Genomic DNA, 23623 nt, shown 5'->3' on the forward strand with positions numbered 1-23623 from the left:
AGTTGCGTGGTCGGGAGGTCCCCTGGGGCCTGAGATATCGTCCCCGCGACGGTTGGGACTAAACTTTCTCAAGACCCGTTAAATTCTCAAATTTACGACGGGGTTGTTTTTTTCGGACCTTTCGTGCCTACGACGCGTCGCGGTCATTAAAGAGACAGAAGACCCTGCTCCGATGATCTGCAGATGGAAAAAAGGTTTCCGTCTCTTTGTGATCCTCGCTGGTCCACGCCATAAACTTTCGCGAAAGCGGCCTACGGGAGGTCCTACAGAACGGAACATCCTCCCCGCCTTGAGAGGGAACCGATCAAAGTGAAATGAGGAAAGTCTAATCGATGTGTGGTGACCAATGTGGATGACTAATATATGATGTGTAACGTGTATGAATGTAATGTTTCGCGTAGGCGTACGTGTATCTGAGAGCCTTATATCTATGAATTACTAAATGTAACATTCCCGGGCTGGTCATCTTCTGTCGAAGATCTGCTGCGTCCTTGGTTGTCGTCATCTGGTTGGATTGGCAATGGGACGAGTTTTTTTATGCTCCGCTCGAACACATTCGTAGCAGTCTTTACTGTAACTGTGCGAATTATGCCGTCGGAGCCTGGATGGACCTTGATGACTCGCCCCAACGGCTATTGCATGGACGGCACGTGATCTTCCCTGAGGAGGACTATAGAGTTCTCAGTGATCTGGTGATCCCCCTTGGACCATTTACTACGACTGGTCAGCTCGTTCAAATATTCTAGATGCCAACACTTCCAAAAATGCTGTGTTAGCTGTTGAATGCGTTGCCACCCGGATAGCCGATTGGATGGAACATCTGTTAACTCGTGTTCGCGTAAACTTGTGAGAGCATCACCGATAAGGAAATGACCGGGGGTAAGAACAAGAAGATCGTTTGGTTCGGATGAGATTGGAGTCAGAGGACGGGAATTGAGAATAGCTTCAATGTTGATAATTAAGGTATTCAAGTTTTCGAAGGTAAACAATTCAGCACCCATAACGCGTTTCAAATGTTTCTTAAATGACTTTACTGCTGCTTCCCAGAGGCCGCCGAAATGCGGAGCTTGAGGTGGAATGAAATGCCAATTAATTGAGCGATCGTCGGAGATTGTCGGAGCGCAACAATTCTCGAAGTTCTTTGAATTCGTTATTAGCTCCGATAAAATTGGAACCGTTGTCGGAGTATAGATTTTTGCAAAAACCTGGTCTTGCTATGAATCGTCCCAAAGCTGCAACAAAGGCTTCACTGGTCAAGTCGCCGACAAGCTCGAGGTGGACGGCCTTTACCGCGAGGCATACAAAAACGGCTACGTATACATTTATACGACGCTGATTCCTGTATGTTCGTTCTTTCACGAAAAAAGGCCCACAGTAGTCCACTCCTACATTTGTAAACGGACGAGATTCTGTGACTCTGGCCTTTGGTAAATCACCCATTACGTAATTGGCATGAGGTGGATTGGCTCGACAACAGCGGACGCAACTCCGAATTGTTTTCCAAACTTGACTTCGCCCGTCTATGGGCCAGTACGCTCTTCTTGTTGCATATAATGTAGCTTGAGTACCGGCGTGCATGTGAATTATGTGTTCGTTCTGAATGATGAGGTTGGTTGTGTGCGACTTTGGTAGGATAATAGGGTGTTTTTGCGTGAATGTCAACGTTGAATTTCTCAGTCTACCTCCGACTCGTAGTATCCCGTCTTGGTCAATGAATGGATGTAGTCTCGCTAATTTTCCGGTGATCTTATGATGCCGATGCTGTCGTATGAGATGGAATTCGTCTGCGAAGTAAGACCGTTGCAATAATTTTATAACGGTTGTCCTTGCTCGAGCTAGCTCGGTTGCCTGTAGAGTACCCTTCGTCATCCGTCCTGGCTTCCACCGTAGGCACCATGCAACGACCCGCAAAAGCCTGCTCCACGACGAGAACCGTTCGAGTAAACTTGCGTCGATGGTGGTCATAGCTAAGCAGACAGCCACCCGTTGCTCCGAGTCATCGAGAACAGGTACTAATTTCCCATTTGGCCAGTATGACTCATCCTGGTGAAGCCAAGTTGGGCCATTGCACCAGATGGATGGTCGAAGGAACTCCTCTATTGATTGTCCTCGAGAAATGAGATCTGCTGGGTTATCAGCTGAGCTAACGTGGCGCCATTCTTCAATCTTTGTTTTGGATTGGATCTCGGACACCCGGTTGGCGACGAATGTTTTTAATGTATGAGGTGACGAATTAAGCCAATGCAAAACTATTGTTGAATCTGTCCATAAAATCGTGCGGTCGATGTGTATGTGTAATGCTTTATGAATAGTATTAATGAGCGATGATAGTAATAAGGCTCCACACAATTCGAGTCGCGGGATAGATTGACTCTTTAACGGTGCAACCTTCGATTTGGCTGCTAGGAGTTCCACCTGCGTTTGACCCTCTGCATCTGTAGAACGGAGGTATACACAGGCTCAGTACGCCTTCTCGCTAGCGTCGCAGAATCCATGTAACTGGATGGTTGAAGCCGCAGTGATTACGGTTTTTCGATTAAATGTCACATTGTTGAGCAATGGTAGTTGCGTGTAGTATCGTGTCCATTCCGTGTGTAAGCTCATGGGTAGCGATTCGTCCCAATCAACTTTCAAAGTCCATATTTTCTGGAGGAGGATTTTTGCCACGATGATGACTGGGCCTAGGAGACCCAACGGGTCATAAACCTTTGCTATTTCAGAACTGATCAATCGTTTGGTGACTCGAGATGCATGTGTGAGAGGCTTGACTGTGTATGTAATGGAGTCCTCGACTGAATACCAAACGATCCCGAGCGTTTTGATTGTTGAAGATTCACCGAGGTGAAGTTTCTGGTTGATATTTTGATCGGACAACCCGCTTAACAATTCTTGGTTATTGGAAGCCCATTTCCTGATATTTAGACCGGATAAGCGAAGGAGTTGTATAAGTTCGTTTCGTGACGCGAGGGCCTCTTGGATCGTGGACGCGCCGGTGAGTGCATCATCCACATAGAAATCCTGCTGCAAGATTTTCGCGGCGGAAGGAAAGCGATGACCTTCGTCTTGTGCCACTTGTTGGAGGCATCTGATAGCCAGATATGGGGCGGCTGATAGGCCGAATGTAACCGTATTTAGTTCATAAGTTTTTACGCAATTGTCGGTGTCACGCCAGAGGATTCTCTGGTACCTTCTGTCTTCTGGGCGCACGAGAAATTGCCTATACATCTTCTCGATGTCGCCAGTAATAACATACTGATGGATGCGAAATCGGAGCAAAATGTAGAACAGATCGTCCTGTATTTTGGGTCCAATGTGTAAGGTGTCGTTAAGTGAAAATCCAGTGCTTGTGATTGCAGACCCGTCGAAGACTGCGCGTAATTTAGTTGTATCGCTCGACATTTTGATGACCCCGTGATGTGGAAGATAGTATCCTTGGTGAGATATCTGCACTTCGGACATGTGGCCAAGATCGAGATATTCTTGAATGATTGATTGGTACTGCTGTTTGAAGTCTGGATCGCGTTTGAATTTCCGTTCTAATGAGATGAGACGCTTCAGTGCTTGCGTCTTGGATTCACCCAGCTTGTCCTTGTTTTCGTTAAATGGAAGTGCGACAACATATCTACCTTCTGTGTTTCTTGTAACGGTATTCTGAAAATGTTGTTCGCACGTCGATTCTGATTTGGATAGATGCTGAGATTGCGGACCTTCTTCGATTTCCCAGAAACGTGCTAGCTCGCGTTGTAATGCCGTTGTTGTATGGCATGTGACCTTCTGCCTTGGTTGTGCTGTTGGCACACTGCCTCCGATGACCCATCCAAGCATTGTCTTTTGGAGGAAAAGATCTGGGCCGTCTGGTTGAGAAAGATCAATTTGCCCTACGCATAATATCGATAGCGCTGTTCCAGCCCCCAGTAATATGTCGATTGGTGCTGGTCGATGGAACGTTGAGTCGGCGAGCTCGATGTTGCGAGGGATTCTGAGCATTGTGCGGTCGACTGTCTGGTCTGGTACTAATGGAGCGATGTTTGGTACGATCAAAAATGTAAGGGTTCGATTATAATTGCTGACCTTAGATTGAATGTTTGCCCTAATGGTATGGTTAGATATGGTCGACAGCGCATTGAGAGCGCCCACAGAGATGGTGCATCGATCTTGCGGCAAACGGAGCCTCTTGGCTAGATCTTCTGTCATAAAATTGGTGGTAGAGCAAGTGTCAACTAAGGCACGGCATGGTATTATGTTCTGATCGACATCGGCGACATTAATCTGAGCTGTGACTAATAATTCGTTGGTGTCGGAATTTATTATGAAGGTGTGTGTCTGGATGGGTCTTGGGATTTTCTGCGATGGTAGTCATGTGGGCCTTGGTTTCTCGTCGGTTGCTGCCTTGTCTTGAAGTGATGTGGGGATGGGCGGATCGTGTGTTGAGCTTGGTGGAGTGACAGTTCGTTCACGTGTTGAATGTTCTTGTCGGTGTAGGAGAGTGTGGTGTCGTTGTTGGCATATTCGGCAATGAAACTTCGATCGACATACACTGGACGTGTGTCCGTTACCCAGGCAGTTTTGACATAGTGCGGCCTCAGCAACGGCCTTCATTCGCTCATTGACGGACAATACATTAAACGCTTCGCAGTTCCCGATTCTGTGGCTCCCTTCACAGATTGAGCATTGGAATGTGTTTGTGGTGACGTAAGTTTGAACGCGCGGAAATCCCCGGTTAGGTACTCGTGAGTTCTCTGATGACAATGTTTGGCGTCCGGTCGAAACACGTATCCCGGGCGCGGATGCAACCCTGTCAAAAGCTGCAGGTGAGCAATTTGCTCGTTTCTGGAGGAACTCGATCAGATGCTCGTACGAAGGCATTTTTTTATCGGGTAGTGTAAGTTCTCATTGCCAGATGATATCGGGATTCAGTTTCGCGAGAACAATTGAAATTAGGAGAGTGTTCCAGGATGTCACGGGTTCTCCGAGAATCTGCAACGCCCGCAGATGTTGCTTCAAACAGTCTAATAAATCTCCCAGTGCTTGCGGTGTGTCTTTCGCTAGTTTCGGAATCTCCTGAATAGCGTTGCAATGTCGCAGTAAGACTAGTCGCGGGCAGTCAAATTTCTCTTTCAATATCGCGATCGCGTCAAGATAATTAGCATCTGTGGTGTTGTGAGATTGAATGCATGCCGCGGCTTTGCCGGTAAGGGTCGAACGCTGGTATTGTAATTTCTGAACCGGAGAAAGACTCTCATTGCGATCAATCATTGAAGTGAACAGATCGTAAAATGACGCCCACCTTTCAATAGAACCATCGAACGTGGGTAGCCGCATTTCAGGTAACTTTATCGCTATCGGACCCGATATGGTAGGAGCAGGTGAATTAGTGACTTGGTCACGTGGAACATCTTGCGGTTGAATTGCTTCACGCATTCGTTTTGCTCTGCCATGTGTTGCAAAATATTTTGCTCGAATTTCAAACTTGCGGTCGTCTTCGGATTCAGGATCTTCGAGGTCTTCTAGAAGGAACTCGTAATCCTTTCATGCCTTCTCTACTGAGTTTGTATAAAAGTCGAGGACGTGTTTTTCTAGATTACCGGTTTGTTCGCTATTGTCAAGGAATTTAGTGATCTCCGCGAGTTGTTTGATTATTTGATTGCGTCTGCGTCGTAGAGTGCTGGATTGAGTACCGTCGGGCTTCTGAATGGACATGATGGTAATGGGAGCGCGACACGGGAATCAGTGATACTCTAAACAAGCCTACCTTTACGGAGTGAGGACGCCAGGAAGGTTGAACTCCGATGATGTCACGAAGTCCTGTCGTCTTGAAAAGAGATGCTCGGGTGGACGTCCGTTGTGGTGGCACTGATTCAACCGGGATGCTGTGTTTGATGTGTTTGTTGTAGGAACGCTCACATCCGGCTCGAAGGACCAATGTTTTTCGCGCACCGACACTGCGACCGTTGTTCGGTCTACGGGGGTTGTAAATTCCCGATTCTAATTGACAATGTGGTTCGCGATGCTCTGTGCCCACTTAAAGTAACAGAGCTGGTAATGATTGTTGATGACTATGTTTTTCTGCGTTTTTCTGTCCGCGCCCCGACTGGTCGCGTTATTTTATATCGGTCACCCCCGTTTGAGATCCCTGAAGGAACCTCCACCTCCACGCCGGGACGCACTGATTGGTTTTTCTCGAAGATTGCGATTTTCCAATCAGTGTCCTCTAAGCTTTTCGTCACCACCCTCTCGTATCGTCCTACACGAGCCTTGTCTAGGAGAGGGGGGTGTTGCGTAGTTGCGTGGTCGGGAGGTCCCCTGGGGCCTGAGATATCGTCCCCGCGACGGTTGGGACTAAACTTTCTCAAGACCCGTTAAATTCTCAAATTTACGACGGGGTTGTTTTTTCGGACCTTTCGTGCCTACGATGCGTCGCGGTCATTAAAGAGACGGAAGACCCTGCACCGATGTTCTGCAGATGGAAAAAAGGTTTCCGTCTCTTTGTGATCCTCGCTGGTCCACGCCATAAACTTTCGCGAAAGCGGCGTACGGGAGGTCCTACAGAACGGAACACAGCTTCAAATCCGTGCGAAACAAATGATTTACCTTCAAATACTTGCGGTATCAATGAAACAGCTTTAAATGCAGGCGAAACAAACGAGTTAGTTTCAAATCCAAGAGAAACACATGATTTAGCTTCAAAACGGTGCGAAACACATTGTTTAGCTTCATATTCTTGCCAAACAAATGGGTTATCTTCAAATACTTGTGATATTCATGATTTAACTTCGACTGCATGCGAAACAAACGAGTTAACTTCAAATCCATGCGAAACACATGATTTAGCTTCAAATCAATGCGGAACACATGATTTGGCTGCAAATCAAAGCGAAGTAGAAGGTTTAACTTCAAATCCATGCGAAACAAATGTTTTACCTTCAAATACTTGCGGTATAAATGAAACAGTTTGAAATGCATGCGAAACAAACGAGTTAGCTTCAAATCCATGCGAAACGCATGATTTATATTCAAATCAATGCGTAGTAGAAGGCTTACCTTCAAATCCATGTGAATCAAATGGTTTAGCTTCAAATACTTGTGATATACATGATTTCGCTTCAACTGCATGCGAAACAAATGAGGTAACATCAAATCCAAGCGAAACACATGATTTAGCTTCAAAACTTAGCGAAGTAGAACGCTTAGCTTCAAATCCATGCGAATCAAATGGTTTAGCTTCAAATACTTGTGATATACATGATGTAGCTTCAACTGCAGGCGAAACAAACGAGTTAGCTTCAAATCCATGCGGAACAAATGATTTAGCTTCAAACACTTACGATATAAGTGATATAGATTCAACTGCTGGCGAAACAAACAGGATAGCTTCAAATCCAGCGAAGTAAATGATTTTACTTCAAGTACTTGCGATTCAAGCGATATAGCTTCAATGTGCAGGCGAAACACACCAGTTAGCTTCAGTTCTATGCGAAACACATGATTTAGTTTAAAATTCATGCGAAACACATGGATTAGCTTCAAATTCTCGCGAAACAAATGATTTAGTTTCAAATCAATGTGAAGTAGAAAGCGTAGTTTCAAATCCATGCGACTCAAGTGATTTAGCTTCAAATAGTTGCGATATAATTGATATAGCTTCAAATGCAGGCGAAACAAACGAGTTAGCTTCAAATCTGTGCGAAACACATGATTTATCTTCAAATTCATGCGAAACACATGGTTTAGCTTCATATTCTTGCGAAAAAAAAGATTTAGATTCAGATACTTGTGATAAACATGATTTAGCTTCAAATGCAGGCGAAACAAACGAATTAGTTTCAAATCCACGCGAAACACATGTTTTAGTTACAAATCAATGCGAAGTAGTAGGCATAGCTTCATATCCATGCGAAACAAATGATTTAGTTTCACATACTTGCGATATAAATGATATAGCTTCAAATGCAGGCGAAACAAACGAGTTAGCTTCAAATCCAAGCGAAACACATGATTTACCTTCAAATTAATGCGAAGTAGAAGGCTTATCCTCAAAGCCATGCGACACAAATGATTCAGATTCAAATACTTGCAATATAATTGATATAGCTTCAAATGCAGGCGAAACGAACGAGGTAGCTTCAAATCCAAGCGAAACACATGATTTAGTTCCAAATCAATGCGAAGTAGGAGGCTTATCCTCAAAGCCATGCGACACAAATGATTTAACTTCAAATACTTGCGATATAATTGATATAGCTTCAAATGCAGGCGAAATAAACGAGTTAGCCTCAAATCTATGTGAAACACATGGTTTAGCTTCATATTCTTCCGAAACAAATGGTTTAGCTTCATATACTTGAGATATAAATGATATAGCTTCAAATGCAGGCGAAACAGACGAGTTAGCTTCAAATCCCAGCGAAACACATGGTTTAGTTTCAAATCAATGTGCAGTAGAAGGCTTAGCTTCACATACATGAGAAACAAATGATTTAGCTTCAGATAATTGCGATATAATTGATAAAGCTTCAAATGCAGGCGAAACAAACGAGTTAGATTCAAATCCAAGCAAAACAGATGACATAGTTCCAAATCAATGCGAAGTAGAAGGCTTAGCTTCAAATCCGTGCGACACAAATGATTTAGATTCAAATACTTGCGATAGAAGTGATATAGCTTCAATGCAGGCGAAACAAACGATTTAGCTTCTAAGCCATGCGACACAAATGATTTAGCTTCAAATACTTGCGATATAATTGATAATTGATACAGCATCAAATGCAGGCGAAACAAACGAATTAGCTTCAAATCCAAGCGAAACACATGATTTAGTGTCAAATCAATGCGAAGTAGAAGCCTTAGCTTCAACTCCATGCGAAACAAATGATTTAGCTTCACAGACTTGCGATATAAATGATATTGCTTCAAATAAGGGCGAAACAAACGAGTTAGCTTCAAATCTGTGCGAAACACATGATTTAACTTCAAATTCATGCGAAACACATGGTTTAGCTTCATATTCTTGCGAAACAAATGGTTTAGCTTCATATATTTGCGATATAAATGATATAGCTTCAAATCCAAGCGAAACACATGATTTAGTTCAAATCAATGCGAAGTAGAAGGTTTAACTTCAAATCCATGCGAAACAAATGTTTTACCTTCAAATACTTGCGGTATAAATGAAACAGTTTGAAATGCATGCGAAACAAACGAGTTAGCTTCAAATCCATGCGAAACGCATGATTTATATTCAAATCAATGCGTAGTAGAAGGCTTACCTTCAAATCCATGTGAATCAAATGGTTTAGCTTCAAATACTTGTGATATACATGATTTCGCTTCAACTGCATGCGAAACAAATGAGGTAACATCAAATCCAAGCGAAACACATGATTTAGCTTCAAAACTTAGCGAAGTAGAACGCTTAGCTTCAAATCCATGCGAATCAAATGGTTTAGCTTCAAATACTTGTGATATACATGATGTAGCTTCAACTGCAGGCGAAACAAACGAGTTAGCTTCAAATCCATGCGGAACAAATGATTTAGCTTCAAACACTTACGATATAAGTGATATAGATTCAACTGCTGGCGAAACAAACAGGATAGCTTCAAATCCAGCGAAGTAAATGATTTTACTTCAAGTACTTGCGATTCAAGCGATATAGCTTCAATGTGCAGGCGAAACACACCAGTTAGCTTCAGTTCTATGCGAAACACATGATTTAGTTTAAAATTCATGCGAAACACATGGATTAGCTTCAAATTCTCGCGAAACAAATGATTTAGTTTCAAATCAATGTGAAGTAGAAAGCGTAGTTTCAAATCCATGCGACTCAAGTGATTTAGCTTCAAATAGTTGCGATATAATTGATATAGCTTCAAATGCAGGCGAAACAAACGAGTTAGCTTCAAATCTGTGCGAAACACATGATTTATCTTCAAATTCATGCGAAACACATGGTTTAGCTTCATATTCTTGCGAAAAAAAAGATTTAGATTCAGATACTTGTGATAAACATGATTTAGCTTCAAATGCAGGCGAAACAAACGAATTAGTTTCAAATCCACGCGAAACACATGTTTTAGTTACAAATCAATGCGAAGTAGTAGGCATAGCTTCATATCCATGCGAAACAAATGATTTAGTTTCACATACTTGCGATATAAATGATATAGCTTCAAATGCAGGCGAAACAAACGAGTTAGCTTCAAATCCAAGCGAAACACATGATTTACCTTCAAATTAATGCGAAGTAGAAGGCTTATCCTCAAAGCCATGCGACACAAATGATTCAGATTCAAATACTTGCAATATAATTGATATAGCTTCAAATGCAGGCGAAACGAACGAGGTAGCTTCAAATCCAAGCGAAACACATGATTTAGTTCCAAATCAATGCGAAGTAGGAGGCTTATCCTCAAAGCCATGCGACACAAATGATTTAACTTCAAATACTTGCGATATAATTGATATAGCTTCAAATGCAGGCGAAATAAACGAGTTAGCCTCAAATCTATGTGAAACACATGGTTTAGCTTCATATTCTTCCGAAACAAATGGTTTAGCTTCATATACTTGAGATATAAATGATATAGCTTCAAATGCAGGCGAAACAGACGAGTTAGCTTCAAATCCCAGCGAAACACATGGTTTAGTTTCAAATCAATGTGCAGTAGAAGGCTTAGCTTCACATACATGAGAAACAAATGATTTAGCTTCAGATAATTGCGATATAATTGATAAAGCTTCAAATGCAGGCGAAACAAACGAGTTAGATTCAAATCCAAGCAAAACAGATGACATAGTTCCAAATCAATGCGAAGTAGAAGGCTTAGCTTCAAATCCGTGCGACACAAATGATTTAGATTCAAATACTTGCGATAGAAGTGATATAGCTTCAATGCAGGCGAAACAAACGATTTAGCTTCTAAGCCATGCGACACAAATGATTTAGCTTCAAATACTTGCGATATAATTGATAATTGATACAGCATCAAATGCAGGCGAAACAAACGAATTAGCTTCAAATCCAAGCGAAACACATGATTTAGTGTCAAATCAATGCGAAGTAGAAGCCTTAGCTTCAACTCCATGCGAAACAAATGATTTAGCTTCACAGACTTGCGATATAAATGATATTGCTTCAAATAAGGGCGAAACAAACGAGTTAGCTTCAAATCTGTGCGAAACACATGATTTAACTTCAAATTCATGCGAAACACATGGTTTAGCTTCATATTCTTGCGAAACAAATGGTTTAGCTTCATATATTTGCGATATAAATGATATAGCTTCAAATCCAAGCGAAACACATGATTTAGTTCAAATCAATGCGGAGTAGAAGGCTTAGCTTCAAATCCATGAGACACAAATGTTTTAGCTTCAAATACTTGCGATAGAAGTGATATAGCTTCAATGCAGGCGAAAGAAACGAGTTAGCTTCAAAGCCATGCAACACAAAGGATTTAGCTTCATATACTTGAGATATAAATGATATAGCTTCAAATGCAGGCGAAACAAACGAGTTAGCTTCAAATCCAAGCGAAACACATGGTTTAGTATCAAATCAATGCGAAGTAGGAGGCTTATCCTCAAAGCCATGCGACACAAATGATTTAGCTTCAAATACTTGCGATATAACTGATATAGCTTCAAATGCAGGCGAAATAAACGAGTTAGCTTCAAATCTGTGCGAAACACATGATTTAGCTTCAAATCCATGCGAACCACATGATTTAGTTTCAAATCAATGTGAAGTAGAAGGCTTAGCTTCAAATCCATGCGAAACACATGATTTAGTTTCAAATCAATGCGAAGCAGAAGGCTTAGCTTCAAATCCATGCGAAACAAATGATTTAGTTTCACATACTTGCGATATAAATGATATAGCTTCAAATGCAGGAAAAACAGACGAGTTAGCTTCAAATCCCAGCGAGACACATGGTTTAGTTTCAAATCAATGCGAAGTAGAAGGCTTAGCTTCACATAAATGAGGAACAAATGATTTAGCTTCAGATAATTGCGATATAATTGATAAAGCTTCAAATGCAGGCGAAACAAACGAGTTAGATTCAAATCCAAGCAAAACAGATGATATAGTTTCAAATCAATGCGAAGTAGAAGGCTTAGCTTCAAATCCGTGCGACACAAATGATTTAGATTCAAATACTTGCGATAGAAGTGATATAGCTTCAATGCAGGCGAAACAAACAATTTAGCTTCTAAGCCATGCGACACAAATGATTTAGCTATCAAATACTTGCGATATAATTGATAATTGATACAGCATCAAGTGCAGGCGAAACAAACGAGTTAGCTTCAAATCCAAGCGAAACACATGATTTAGTGTCAAATCAATGCGAAGTAGAAGCCTTAGCTTCAACTCCATGCGAAACAAATGATTTAGCTTCACAGACTTGCGATATAAATGATATTGCTTCAAATAAGGGCGAAACAAACGAGTTAGCTTCAAATCTGTGCGAAACACATGATTTAGCTTCAAATTCATGCGAAACACATGGTTTAGCTTCATATTCTTGCGAAACAAATGGTTTAGCTTCATATATTTGCGATATAAATGATATAGCTTCAAATGCATGCGAAACAAACGAGTTAGCTTCAAATCCAAGCGAAACACATGATTTAGTTCCAAATCAATGCGAAGTAGAAGGCTTAGCTTCAAATCCAAGCGAAACACATGATTTACCTTCAAATTAATGCGAAGTAGAAGGCTTATCCTCAAAGCCATGCGACACAAATGATTCAGCTTCAAATACTTGCAATATAATTGATTTAGCTTCAAATGCAGGCGAAACAAACGAGTTAGCTTCAAATCCAGGCGAAACACATGGTTTAGCTTCATATTCTTCCGAAACAAATGGTTTAGCTTCATATACTTGAGATATAAATGATATAGCTTCAAATGCAGGCGAAACAGACGAGTTAGCTTCAAATCCCAGCGAAACACATGGTTTAGTTTCAAATCAATGCGAAGTAGAAGGCTTAGCTTCACATACATGAGAAACAAATGATTTAGCTTCAGATAATTGCGATATAATTGATAAAGCTTCAAATGCAGGCGAAACAAACGAGTTAGATTCAAATCCAAGCAAAACAGATGATTTAGTTTCAAATCAATGCGAAGTAGAAGGCTTAGCTTCAAATCCGTGCGACACAAATGATTTAGATTCAAATACTTGCGATAGAAGTGATATAGCTTCAATGCAGGCGAAACAAACGAGTTAGCTTCAAAGCCATGCGACACAAATGATTCAGCTTCAAATACTTGCGATATAATTGATTTAGCTTCAAATGCAGGCCAAACAAACGAGTTAGCTTCAAATCCACGCTATACACATGATTTAGCTTCAAATCAATGCGAAGTAGAAGGCTTAGCTTCAAATCTATGCGACACAAATGATTTAGCTTCAAATACCTGCGATATAAATGATATGGCCTCAATTGCAGGCGAAACAAACGAGTTAGCTTCAAATCCATGCTATACACATGATTTAGCTTCAAATCAATGCGAAGTAGAAGGCTTAGCTTCAAATCCATGCGAAACAAATGATTTAGGTTCAGATACTTGCGATATAAGTGATATAGCTTCAAATGCAGGCGAAACAAACGAGTTAGCTTCAAATCCAAGAGAAACACATGATTTAGCTTCAAATTCATGCGAAACACATGGTTTAGCTTCATATTCTTGCGAAACAAATGGTTTAGATTCAGATACTTGTGATAAACATGATTTAGCTTCAACCGCATGCGAAACAAACGAGTTAGCTTTTAAATCAAGCGAGACACATGATTTAGCTTCCAATCAATGCGAAGTAGATGGCTTAGCTTCATATCCATGCGAAACAAATGATTTTTCTTCAAATACTTGCGATACAAGTGAACTAGCTTCAAATGCAGGCGAAACAAACCAGGTAGCTTCAATTCCATGCGAAACACATGATTTAGCTTAAATTTCTTGCGAAACAAATTATTTAGCTTCAAATACTTGCGATACAAATGATATAATATCAAATGCAGGCAAAACAAACGAGATAGCTTCAAATCCATGCGGAAGACATGATTTAGCTAAAAACCAATGCGAAGTAGAAGGCGTAGCTTCAAATCCATGCGGAACAAATGATTTAGCTTCAAATACCTGCGATAGAAGTGATATAGCTTCAAATGCATGCGAAACAAACGAATTAGCTTCAAGTCTATGCGAAACACGTGATTTAGCTTCAAATTCATGCGAAACACATGGTTTAGCTTCAAATCAATGCGATGTAGAAGGTTTAGCTTCAAATCCATGCGAAACAAATGATTTAGCTGCAAACACTTTGGATATAAGTGATATAGCTTCAAATGCAGGCGATACAAACGAGTTAGCTTCAAATCAAAAGCAAAACACATGATAAAGCTTCAAATCAATGCAATGTAAAAGGTTTAGCTTCAAATCCATGCTACACAAATGAATTGGCTTCAAATTTGTGCGACATAAGTGAAATAGATTCGAATGCAGGCGAAACAAACGAGATAGCTTCAAATCCAAGCGAAACACATGAATTAGCTTCAAATCAATGTGAAGTAGAAGGCTTAGCTTCAAATATAGGCGACATAAATGAATTGGCTTCTAATCAATGTGAATTAGTAGGGTTAGCTTCAAATCCATGCGAATCAAATGGTTTAGCTATTAAATACTTGTGATTTTCATGATTTAGCGAGCGAAACACATGATATGGCTTCAAATTTCATGATTTATCAAGCGAAACACATGATATAGCTTCAAATCAATGTGACGTAGAAGGGTCAGCTTCAAATCCATGCGAAACGAATGATTTAGCTTCAAATACTTGAGGTATAAATGAAATAGCTTCAAATGCAGGCGAAACAAACGAGTTAGCTACAAATCCGTGTAAATAACATGATTAACTTCAAAACAATGCGAAGTAGCAGGGTTAGCTTCAAATCCATTCGTCACTAATGATTTAGCTTCAAATACTTGCGATATAAGGATATAGCTTCAAATGCTGGCGAAACAAACGAGTTAACTTCAAATCCACGCGGATCACATGATTTAGCTTCAAATCAATGCGGAGTAGAAGGCTTACATTCAAATCCATGAGGAACAAATGATTTAGCTTCAATTACTTGCGATATAAGTGATATAGATTCAAATACAAGCGAAACAAACGAGTTAGCTTCAAATCCATGCGATACACATGATGTAGCTGCAAATCAATACGATGTAGATGGCGTAGCTTCAATTCCAAGCGAAACACATGATTTAGCTTCAAATCAAAGCGATGTAGAAGGCTTGGCTTCAAATCCATGCGAAACAAATGATTTAGTTTGAGATACTTGCGATATAAGTGATATAGATTCAAATGCAGACGAATCAAACGAGTTAGCTTCAAATCCAAGCGAAACACATGATTTAGTTTAAAATCGATGCGAAGTAGAAGGTTTAGCTTCAAATCCATGCGAAACAAATGATTTAGCTTCAAATACTTGCGGTATAAGTGATATAACTTCAAATGCAGGAGACACAAACGAGTTATTTTCTAATCCATGCGAAACTCATGATTTAGCTTCAAATCAATGCGAAGTTGAAGGCTTAACTTCAAATCAATGCGAAACACATGATTTGGCTTCAAATCCATGAGAAACAAATGGTTTATCTTCATAATACTGAGGAACAGATGATTTAGCTTCAGATACTTATGATAAACATGATTTAGCTTCAACTGCATTCCAAACAATCGCGTTAGCTTCAAATCCAAGGGAAACCAATGATTCAGTTTAAATCAATGCGAAGTTAAAGGCTTAGCTTCAAATCAATGCGAAACATATGGTTTAGCTTCAAATACTAGTGGTATATATGATTTACCTTCAACTGCATGCGAGACAAACGAGTTAGCTTCAAATGCATACGAAACACATGATTTAACTTCAAATCAATGCGAAGTAGAAGACGTAGCTTCAAATACATGCGACACAATAGATTTAGCTTCAAATACTTGCGATATAATTGATACAGATTCAAATGCAGGCGAAACGAACGAGTTAGCTTCAAATCCAAGCAAAACACATGATTTAGTTTCAAATCAATGCGAACTAGAAGGCTTAGCTTCAAATCCATGCGAAACAAATGATTTAGCTTCAAATACTTGCGACATAAATGATATAGCTTCAAATGCATGCGAAACACATGGTTTAGCATCATATTCTTGCGAAGCAAATGATTTATCTTCAGATACTTGCGATATAAGTGATGTAGCTTCACATGCAGGCCAAACAAACGAGTTAGCTGCAAATCCATGCGAAACACATGATGTAGCTTCAAATCAATGCGAAGTAGAAGGCTTACCTTTAAATCCAAGCGAATCACATGATTTAGCTTCAAATCAATGCGAAGTACAAACTTAGTTTCAAATCCATGCGAATCAAAAGATTTAGCTTCAAATACTACCGAATATAATGGATACAGCTTCAAAAGCATGCGAAACAAACGAGTTAGCTACAAATTCATGCGAAACACATGGTTTAGCTTCATATTCTTGCGAAACAACTGATTTAGCTTCAAATAATTGCGAGTATAAGTAATATATCTTCAAATGTAGGCGAAACAAACCAGTTAGCTTCAAATCTGAGCTACACACATGATTTAGCTTCAAATCATTGCGAAGTAGAACGCTTAGTTTCAAATCCATGCGAAACAATTGATTTAGCTACAAACATTTGTGATACACATGATTTAGCTTCAACTGCATGCGGTACAAACGCGTTAGATTCAAATCCAAGCTAATCATATGATTTAGCTTCAAATCAATGCGAAGTAGAAGGCTTAGCTTCAAATACGTGAGAAACAAATGATTCAGCTTCAGATACTTGCGATATAAGTGATATAGCTCCAAATGCAGGCGAAACAAACGAGTTAGCTTCAAATCCAAGCGAAACACATGATTTAGTTTCAAATCAATGCGAAGTAGTAGGCTTAGCTTCAAATCCATGCGAAACAAATGATTTAGGTTCACATACTTGCGATACAAATGATATAGCTTCAAATGCAGGCGAAACAAACGAGTTACCTTCAAATTCAAGCGAAACACATGATTTACCTTCAAATTAATGCAAAGTAGAAGGCTTATCTTCAAAGCCATGCGACACAAATGATTTAGCTTCAAATATTTGCGATATAATTGATATAGCTTCAAATGCATGCGAAACAAATGAGTTAGCTTCAAATCTGTGCGAAACACATGATTCTGCTTCAAATCAATGCGAAGTAGAAGGCTTAGCTTCAAATCCATGCGAATCAAATGATTTTGCTTCAAATACTTGTGATATACATCATATAGCTTCAAACGCAGGCGAAACAATTGCGTTAGCTTCAAATCCAATGGAAACAGATGATTTAGCTTCAAATCAATGCGAAGTTGAAGGCTTAGCTTCAAATCAATGCGAAACAAATGGTGCAGCTTCAAATACTTGTGGTATACATGATTTACATTCAACTGCATGCGAAACAAACGAGTTAGCTTCAAATGCATGCGAAGAACATGATTTAGCTTCAAATCAATGCGAACTAGAAGGTTTAGCTTCATATCCATGCGAAACAAATGATTTAGCTTCAAATGCTTGCGATATAATTGATAAAGCTTCAAATGCAGGCGAAACAAACGAGTTAGCCTCAAATCCATGCGAAATACATGTTTTAGCTTCAAATCCATGAGAAACACATGGTTTAGCTGCAGATACTTGTGATAAACATGATGTATCTTAAACTGCATGCGGAACAGTCGCGTTAGCTTCAAATGCAAGGGAAACAAATGATTTAGCTTCAAATCAATGCGAAGTTGAAGGCTTATCATCAAATCAATGTGCAACAAATGGTTTAGCTTCAAATACTTGTGGTATACAGGATTTACCTTCAACTGCATGCGGAACAAACGAGTTAGCTTCAAATCCATGCGAAACGCATGATTTAGCTTCAAATCAATGCGAAGGAGAAGGCGTAGCTTAAAATCCATGCGACACAAGTGATTTAGCTTCAACTACTTACGATATAATTGATGAAGCTTCTGAAGGCGAAACAAACGAGTTAGCTTCAAATCGAAGCGAAACACATGATTTATTTTCAAATCAATACGAAGTAGAAGGCTTGGCTTCAAATCCGTGCGAAACGTATGATTTAGCTTAAAATACTTGCCTCATGTTTGAAATAGCTACAAATGCAGGCGAAACAAACAAGTTAGCTTCAAATCGAATCAGAACACATGATTAAGTTTCAAATGCATGCGAAACACATGATTTAGTTTCAAATTCATGGGAAACACGTGGTTTAGCATCAAATACTTGCGATATAAGTGATATAGCATCAACTGCATGCGGAACAAACGAGTTAGCTTGAAGTCCATGCGAAACACATTATTTAATTGCAAATCAATGCGATGTAGAAGGTTTAGCTTCAACTCCATGCGATCCACAAAATTTAGCTTCAAATCAATGCGATGCAGAAGGTTTAGCTACAAATCCGTGCGAGACAAATGACTTAGATTCAAATACTTGCGATATAATTGATATAGCTTCAACTGCATACGAAACAAACGAGTTGGCTACAAATCCATGCAAAACACATGATTAAGCTAGAAATGCATGCGAAACAGATGATTTAGCTTCAAATCAATGCGAAGTAGAAGGCTTAGCTTCAAATCCATGCGAAACAAATGGTTTAGCTTCAAACACTTGCGATATAAATGATATAGCTTCAAATGCATGTGGAACAAACGAGTTAGCTTCAAATTCATGCGAAACACATGGTTTAGCATCATATTCTTGCGAAGCAAATGATTTATCTTCAGATACTTGCGATATAAGTGATATAGCTTCACATGCAGGCCAAACAAACGAGTTAGCTGCAAATCCATGCGAAACGCATGATTTAGCTTCAAATCCAAGCGAAACACATGGTTTAGCTTCATATTCTTGCGAAACAAATGGTTTAGCTTCATATACTTGTGATAAACATGATTTAGCTTCAACCGCATGCGAAACAAACGAGTTAGCATTAAAACCCCTGCGAGACAAATGATTTAGCTTCAAATCAATGCGAAGTAGAAGGCTTAGCTTCAAATCGATGCCATACGAACGATTTAGCTTCAAATACCTGCGATAGAAGTGATATAGCTTCAAATGCAATCGAAACAAACGAGTTAGCTTCAAGTCTATGCGAAAGACATGATTTAGCTTCAAATTCATGCGAAACACGTGGTTTAGCTTCATATTCTTGCGAATCAAATGGTTTAGATACAGATACTTGTGATAAACATGATTTAGCTTCAAATGCAGGCGAAACAAACGAGTTAGTTTCAAATCCATGGGAAACACATGATTTAGCTTCAAATCCAAGCGAAACACATGGTTTAGCTTCATATTCTTGCGAAACAAATGGTTTAGCTTAATATACTTGTGATAAACATGATTTAGCTTCAACCGCATGCGAAACAAACGAGTTAGCTTTAAAACGAAGCGAGACACATGATTTAGCTTCAAATCAATGCGAAGTAGTTGGCTTAGCTTCATATCCATGCGAAACAAATGACTTAGCTCCAAATACTTGCGAATATAAGTGATACTGCTTCAAATGCATGCGAATCAAACGAGTTAGCATCAAATCCATGCGGAACAAATGATTTAGCTTCAAATACTTGCGATATAAGTGATATAGATTCAATTGCAGGCGAAACAAACGAGGTAGCTTCAAATCCATGCGAAACAAATGATTTTTCTTCAAATACTTGCGATACAAGTGAACTAGCTACAAATGCAGGCGAAACAAACGAGTTAGCTTCAAATCCATGCGGAACACACGATTTAGCTTCAAATCAATGCGAAGCACATGGTTTAGCTTCATATGTTTGCGAAACAAGTGGTTTAGCTTCAGATACTTGTGATAAACATGATTTAGCTTCAACTGCAGTCGAAACAAACGAGTTAGTTTCAAATCCATGCGAAACACATGATTTAGCTTCAAATCCAAGCGAAACACATGGTTTAGCTTCATATTCTTGCGAAACAAATGGTTTAGCTTCATATACTTGTGATAAACATGATTTAGCTTCAACCGCATGCGAAACAAACGGGTTAGCTTTAAAACCAAGCGAGACACATGATTTAGCTTCAAATCAATGCGAAGTAGATGGCTTAGCTTCTTATCCGTGCGAAACAAATGATTTAGCTTCAAATACTTGCGACGTAAATGATATGGCTTCAAATGCAGGCGTAACAAACCAGGTAGCTTCAATTCCATGCGAAACACATGATTTAGCTTAAGATTCATGCGAAGCAGATTATTTAGCTTCACATACTTGCGATTAAATGATATAGCTTCAAATGCTGGCGAATCAAACGTGTTAGCTTCAAATCCAAGCGAAACACAAGATTTAGTTTCAAATCAATGCGAAGTAGATGGCTTGACTTCAAATCGATGCCATACGAATGATTTAGCTTCAAATACTTGCGACGTAAATGATATAGCTTCAAATGCAGGCGAAACAAACCAGGTAGCTTCAATTCCATGCGAAACACATGATTTAGCTTCAAATCAATGCGAAGCACATGGTTTAGCTTCATATACTTGCGAAACAAGTGGTTTAGCTTCAGATACTTGTGATAAACATGAGTTAGCTTCAACTGCATGCGAAACAAACGAGTTAGTTTAAAATCCAAGCGAAACACACGATTTAGCTTCAAATCAATGCGAAGAAGAAGGCTTAGCTTCAAATCGATGCTATACGAATGATTTAGCTTCAAATACCTGCGATAGAAGTGATATAGCTTCAAATGCAGTCGAAACAAACGAGTTAGCTTCAAATCCATACGAAACACATGATTTACCTTCAAATTAATGCAAAGTAGAAGGTTTATCTTCAAAGCCATGCGACACAAATGACTTAGCTTCAAATACTTGTTATATAATTGATATAGCTTCAAATGCAGGCGAAACAAACGAGTTAGCTTCAAATCCAAGCGAAACACATGATTTAGTTTCAAATCGATGCTAAGTAGATGGCATAACTTCAAATCCATGCGAAACATATGATTTAGCTTAAAATACTTGCGACGTAAATGATGTTGCTTCAAATGCAGGCGAAACAAACCAGGTAGCTTCAATTCCATGCGAAACACATGATTTAGCTTAAAATTCATACGAAACTAATGATTTAGCTTCAAATACTTGCGATACAATTGAACTAGCTTCAAATGCAGGCGAAACAAACCAGGTAGCTTCAATTCCATGCGAAACACATGATTTAGCTTAAGATTCATGCGAAACAGATTATTTAGCTTCACATACTTGCGATTAAATGATATAGCTTCAAATGCAGGCGAAACAAACGTGTTAGCTTCAAATCCAAACGAAACACATGATTTAGATTCAAATCAATGCGAAATAGATGGCTTAACTTCAAATCCATGCGAAACAAATGATTTAGATTCAAATACTTGCGACGTAAATGATATAGCTTCAAATGCAGGCGAAACAAACCAAGTAGCTTCAATTCCATGCGAAACACATGATTTAGCTTCAAATCAATGCGAAGCACATGGTTTAGCTTCATATACTTGCGAAACAAGTGGTTTAGCTTCAGATACTTGTGATAAACATGATTTAGCTTCAAATGCTGGCGAAACAAACGAGTTAGCTTCAAATCCAAGCGAAACACATGATTTAGTGTCAAATCAATGCGAAGTAGAAGCCTTAGCTTCAACTCCATGCGAAACAAATGATTTAGCTTCACAGACTTGCGATATAAATGATATAGCTTCAAATAAGGACGGAACAAACGAGTTAGCTTCAAATCTGTGCGAAATACATGATTTAGCTTCAAATCCATGCGAAACACATGATTTAGTTTCAAATCAATGCGAAGTTGAAGCCTTAGCTTCAACTCCATGCGAAACAAATGATTTAGCATCAAATACTTGCAATATAATTGATACAGCATCAAATGCAGGCGAAACAAACGAGTTAGCTTCAAATCCAAGCGAAACACATGATTTAGTGTCAAATCAATGCGAAGTAGAAGCCTTAGCTTCAACTCCATGCGAAACAAATGATTTAGCTTCAAATACTTGCGATAGAAGTGATATAGCTTCAATGCAGACGAAGCAAACGAGTTAGCTTCAAAGCAATTCAACACAAATGATTTAGCTTCATATACTTGCGATATAAACGATATAGCTTCAAATGCAGGCGAAACAAACGAGTTACCTTCAAATCCATGCGAAACACATGATTTACCTTCAAATTAATGCAAAGAGGAAGGCTTATCTTCAAAGCCATGCGACACAAATGATTTAGTTTCAAATTCATGCGAAACACATGGTTTAGCTTCAAATCCAAGCGAAACAAATGATTTAGATTCAAATCAATTCGATGTAGAAGGCTTAGCTTCAAACCCGCGCGAAACACATGATTTTGCTTCAAATCAATGCGAAGTAGAAGGAGTAGCTTCAAGTCCATGCGACACAATATATTTAGTTTCAGATATTTTGCGATATAATTGATAAAGCTTCAAATGCAGGCGAAACAAACCAGGTAGCTTCAATTCCATGCGAAACACATGATTTAGCTTCAAATCCAAGCGAAACACATGGTTTAGCTTCATATTCTTGCGAAACAAATGGTTTAGCTTCATATACTTGTGATAAACATGATTTAGCTTCAACCGCATGCGAAACAAACGGGTTAGCTTTAAAACCAAGCGAGACACATGATTTAGCTTCAAATCAATGCGAAGTAGATGGCTTAGCTTCTTATCCATGCGAAACAAATGACTTAGCTTCAAATACTTGCGAATATAAGTGATAAGCTTCAAATGCATGCGGAACACAAGATTTAGCTTCAAATCAATGCGAAGCACATGGTTTAGCTTCATATACTTGCGAAATAAGTGGTTTAGTTTCAGATACTTGTGATAAACATGATTTAGCTTCAACTGCATGCGAAACAAACGAGTTAGTTTAAAATGCAAGCGAAACGCATGATTTAGTTTCAAATAAATGCGAAGTAGATGGCTTAACTTCAAATCCATGCGAAACAAATGATTTAGCTTCAAATACTTGCGACGTAAATGATATGGCTTCAAATGCAGGCGTAACAAACCAGGTAGCTTCAATTCCATGCGAAACACATGATTTAGCTTAAGATTCATGCGAAGCAGATTATTTAGCTTCACATACTTGCGATTAAATGATATAGCTTCAAATGCAGGCGAATCAAACGTGTTAGCTTCAAATCCAAGCGAAACACAAGATTTAGTTTCAAATCAATGCGAAGTAGATGGCTTGACTTCAAATCGATGCCATACGAATGATTTAGCTTCAAATACTTGCGACGTAAATGATATAGCTTCAAATGCAGGCGAAACAAACCAGGTAGCTTCAATTCCATGCGAAACACATGATTTAGCTTAAAATTCATACGAAACTAATGATTTAGCTTCAAATACTTGCGATGTAAACGATATACCTTCAAATGTAGGCAAAACAAACGAGTTAGCTTCAAATCCATGCGGAACACATGATTCAGCTTCAAATCAATGCGAAGCACACGGTTTAGCTTCATATG

At 39.4% G+C, this 23623-nt stretch overlaps 1 protein-coding gene across 1 annotated transcript; it reads right to left on the reverse strand.

Annotated features, from left to right (window-relative positions):
- Positions 1-632: 632 nt before the first annotated feature.
- On the reverse strand, positions 633-3399 carry LOC143261991 (uncharacterized). The gene is made up of 2 exons (XM_076528013.1): positions 3057-3399; positions 633-742 (listed from the first exon to the last, which is right to left on the reverse strand). The coding sequence occupies exons 1-2, from the start codon at positions 3397-3399 to the stop codon at positions 633-635; spliced, it is 453 nt and encodes a 150-aa protein (XP_076384128.1).
- Between the last annotated feature and the right edge of the window lie 20224 nt (positions 3400-23623).

Source organism: Megalopta genalis, unplaced genomic scaffold, assembly GCF_051020955.1.
Source record: "Megalopta genalis isolate 19385.01 unplaced genomic scaffold, iyMegGena1_principal scaffold0078, whole genome shotgun sequence".
In the NCBI taxonomy this organism is placed as follows: domain Eukaryota; kingdom Metazoa; phylum Arthropoda; class Insecta; order Hymenoptera; family Halictidae; genus Megalopta; species Megalopta genalis.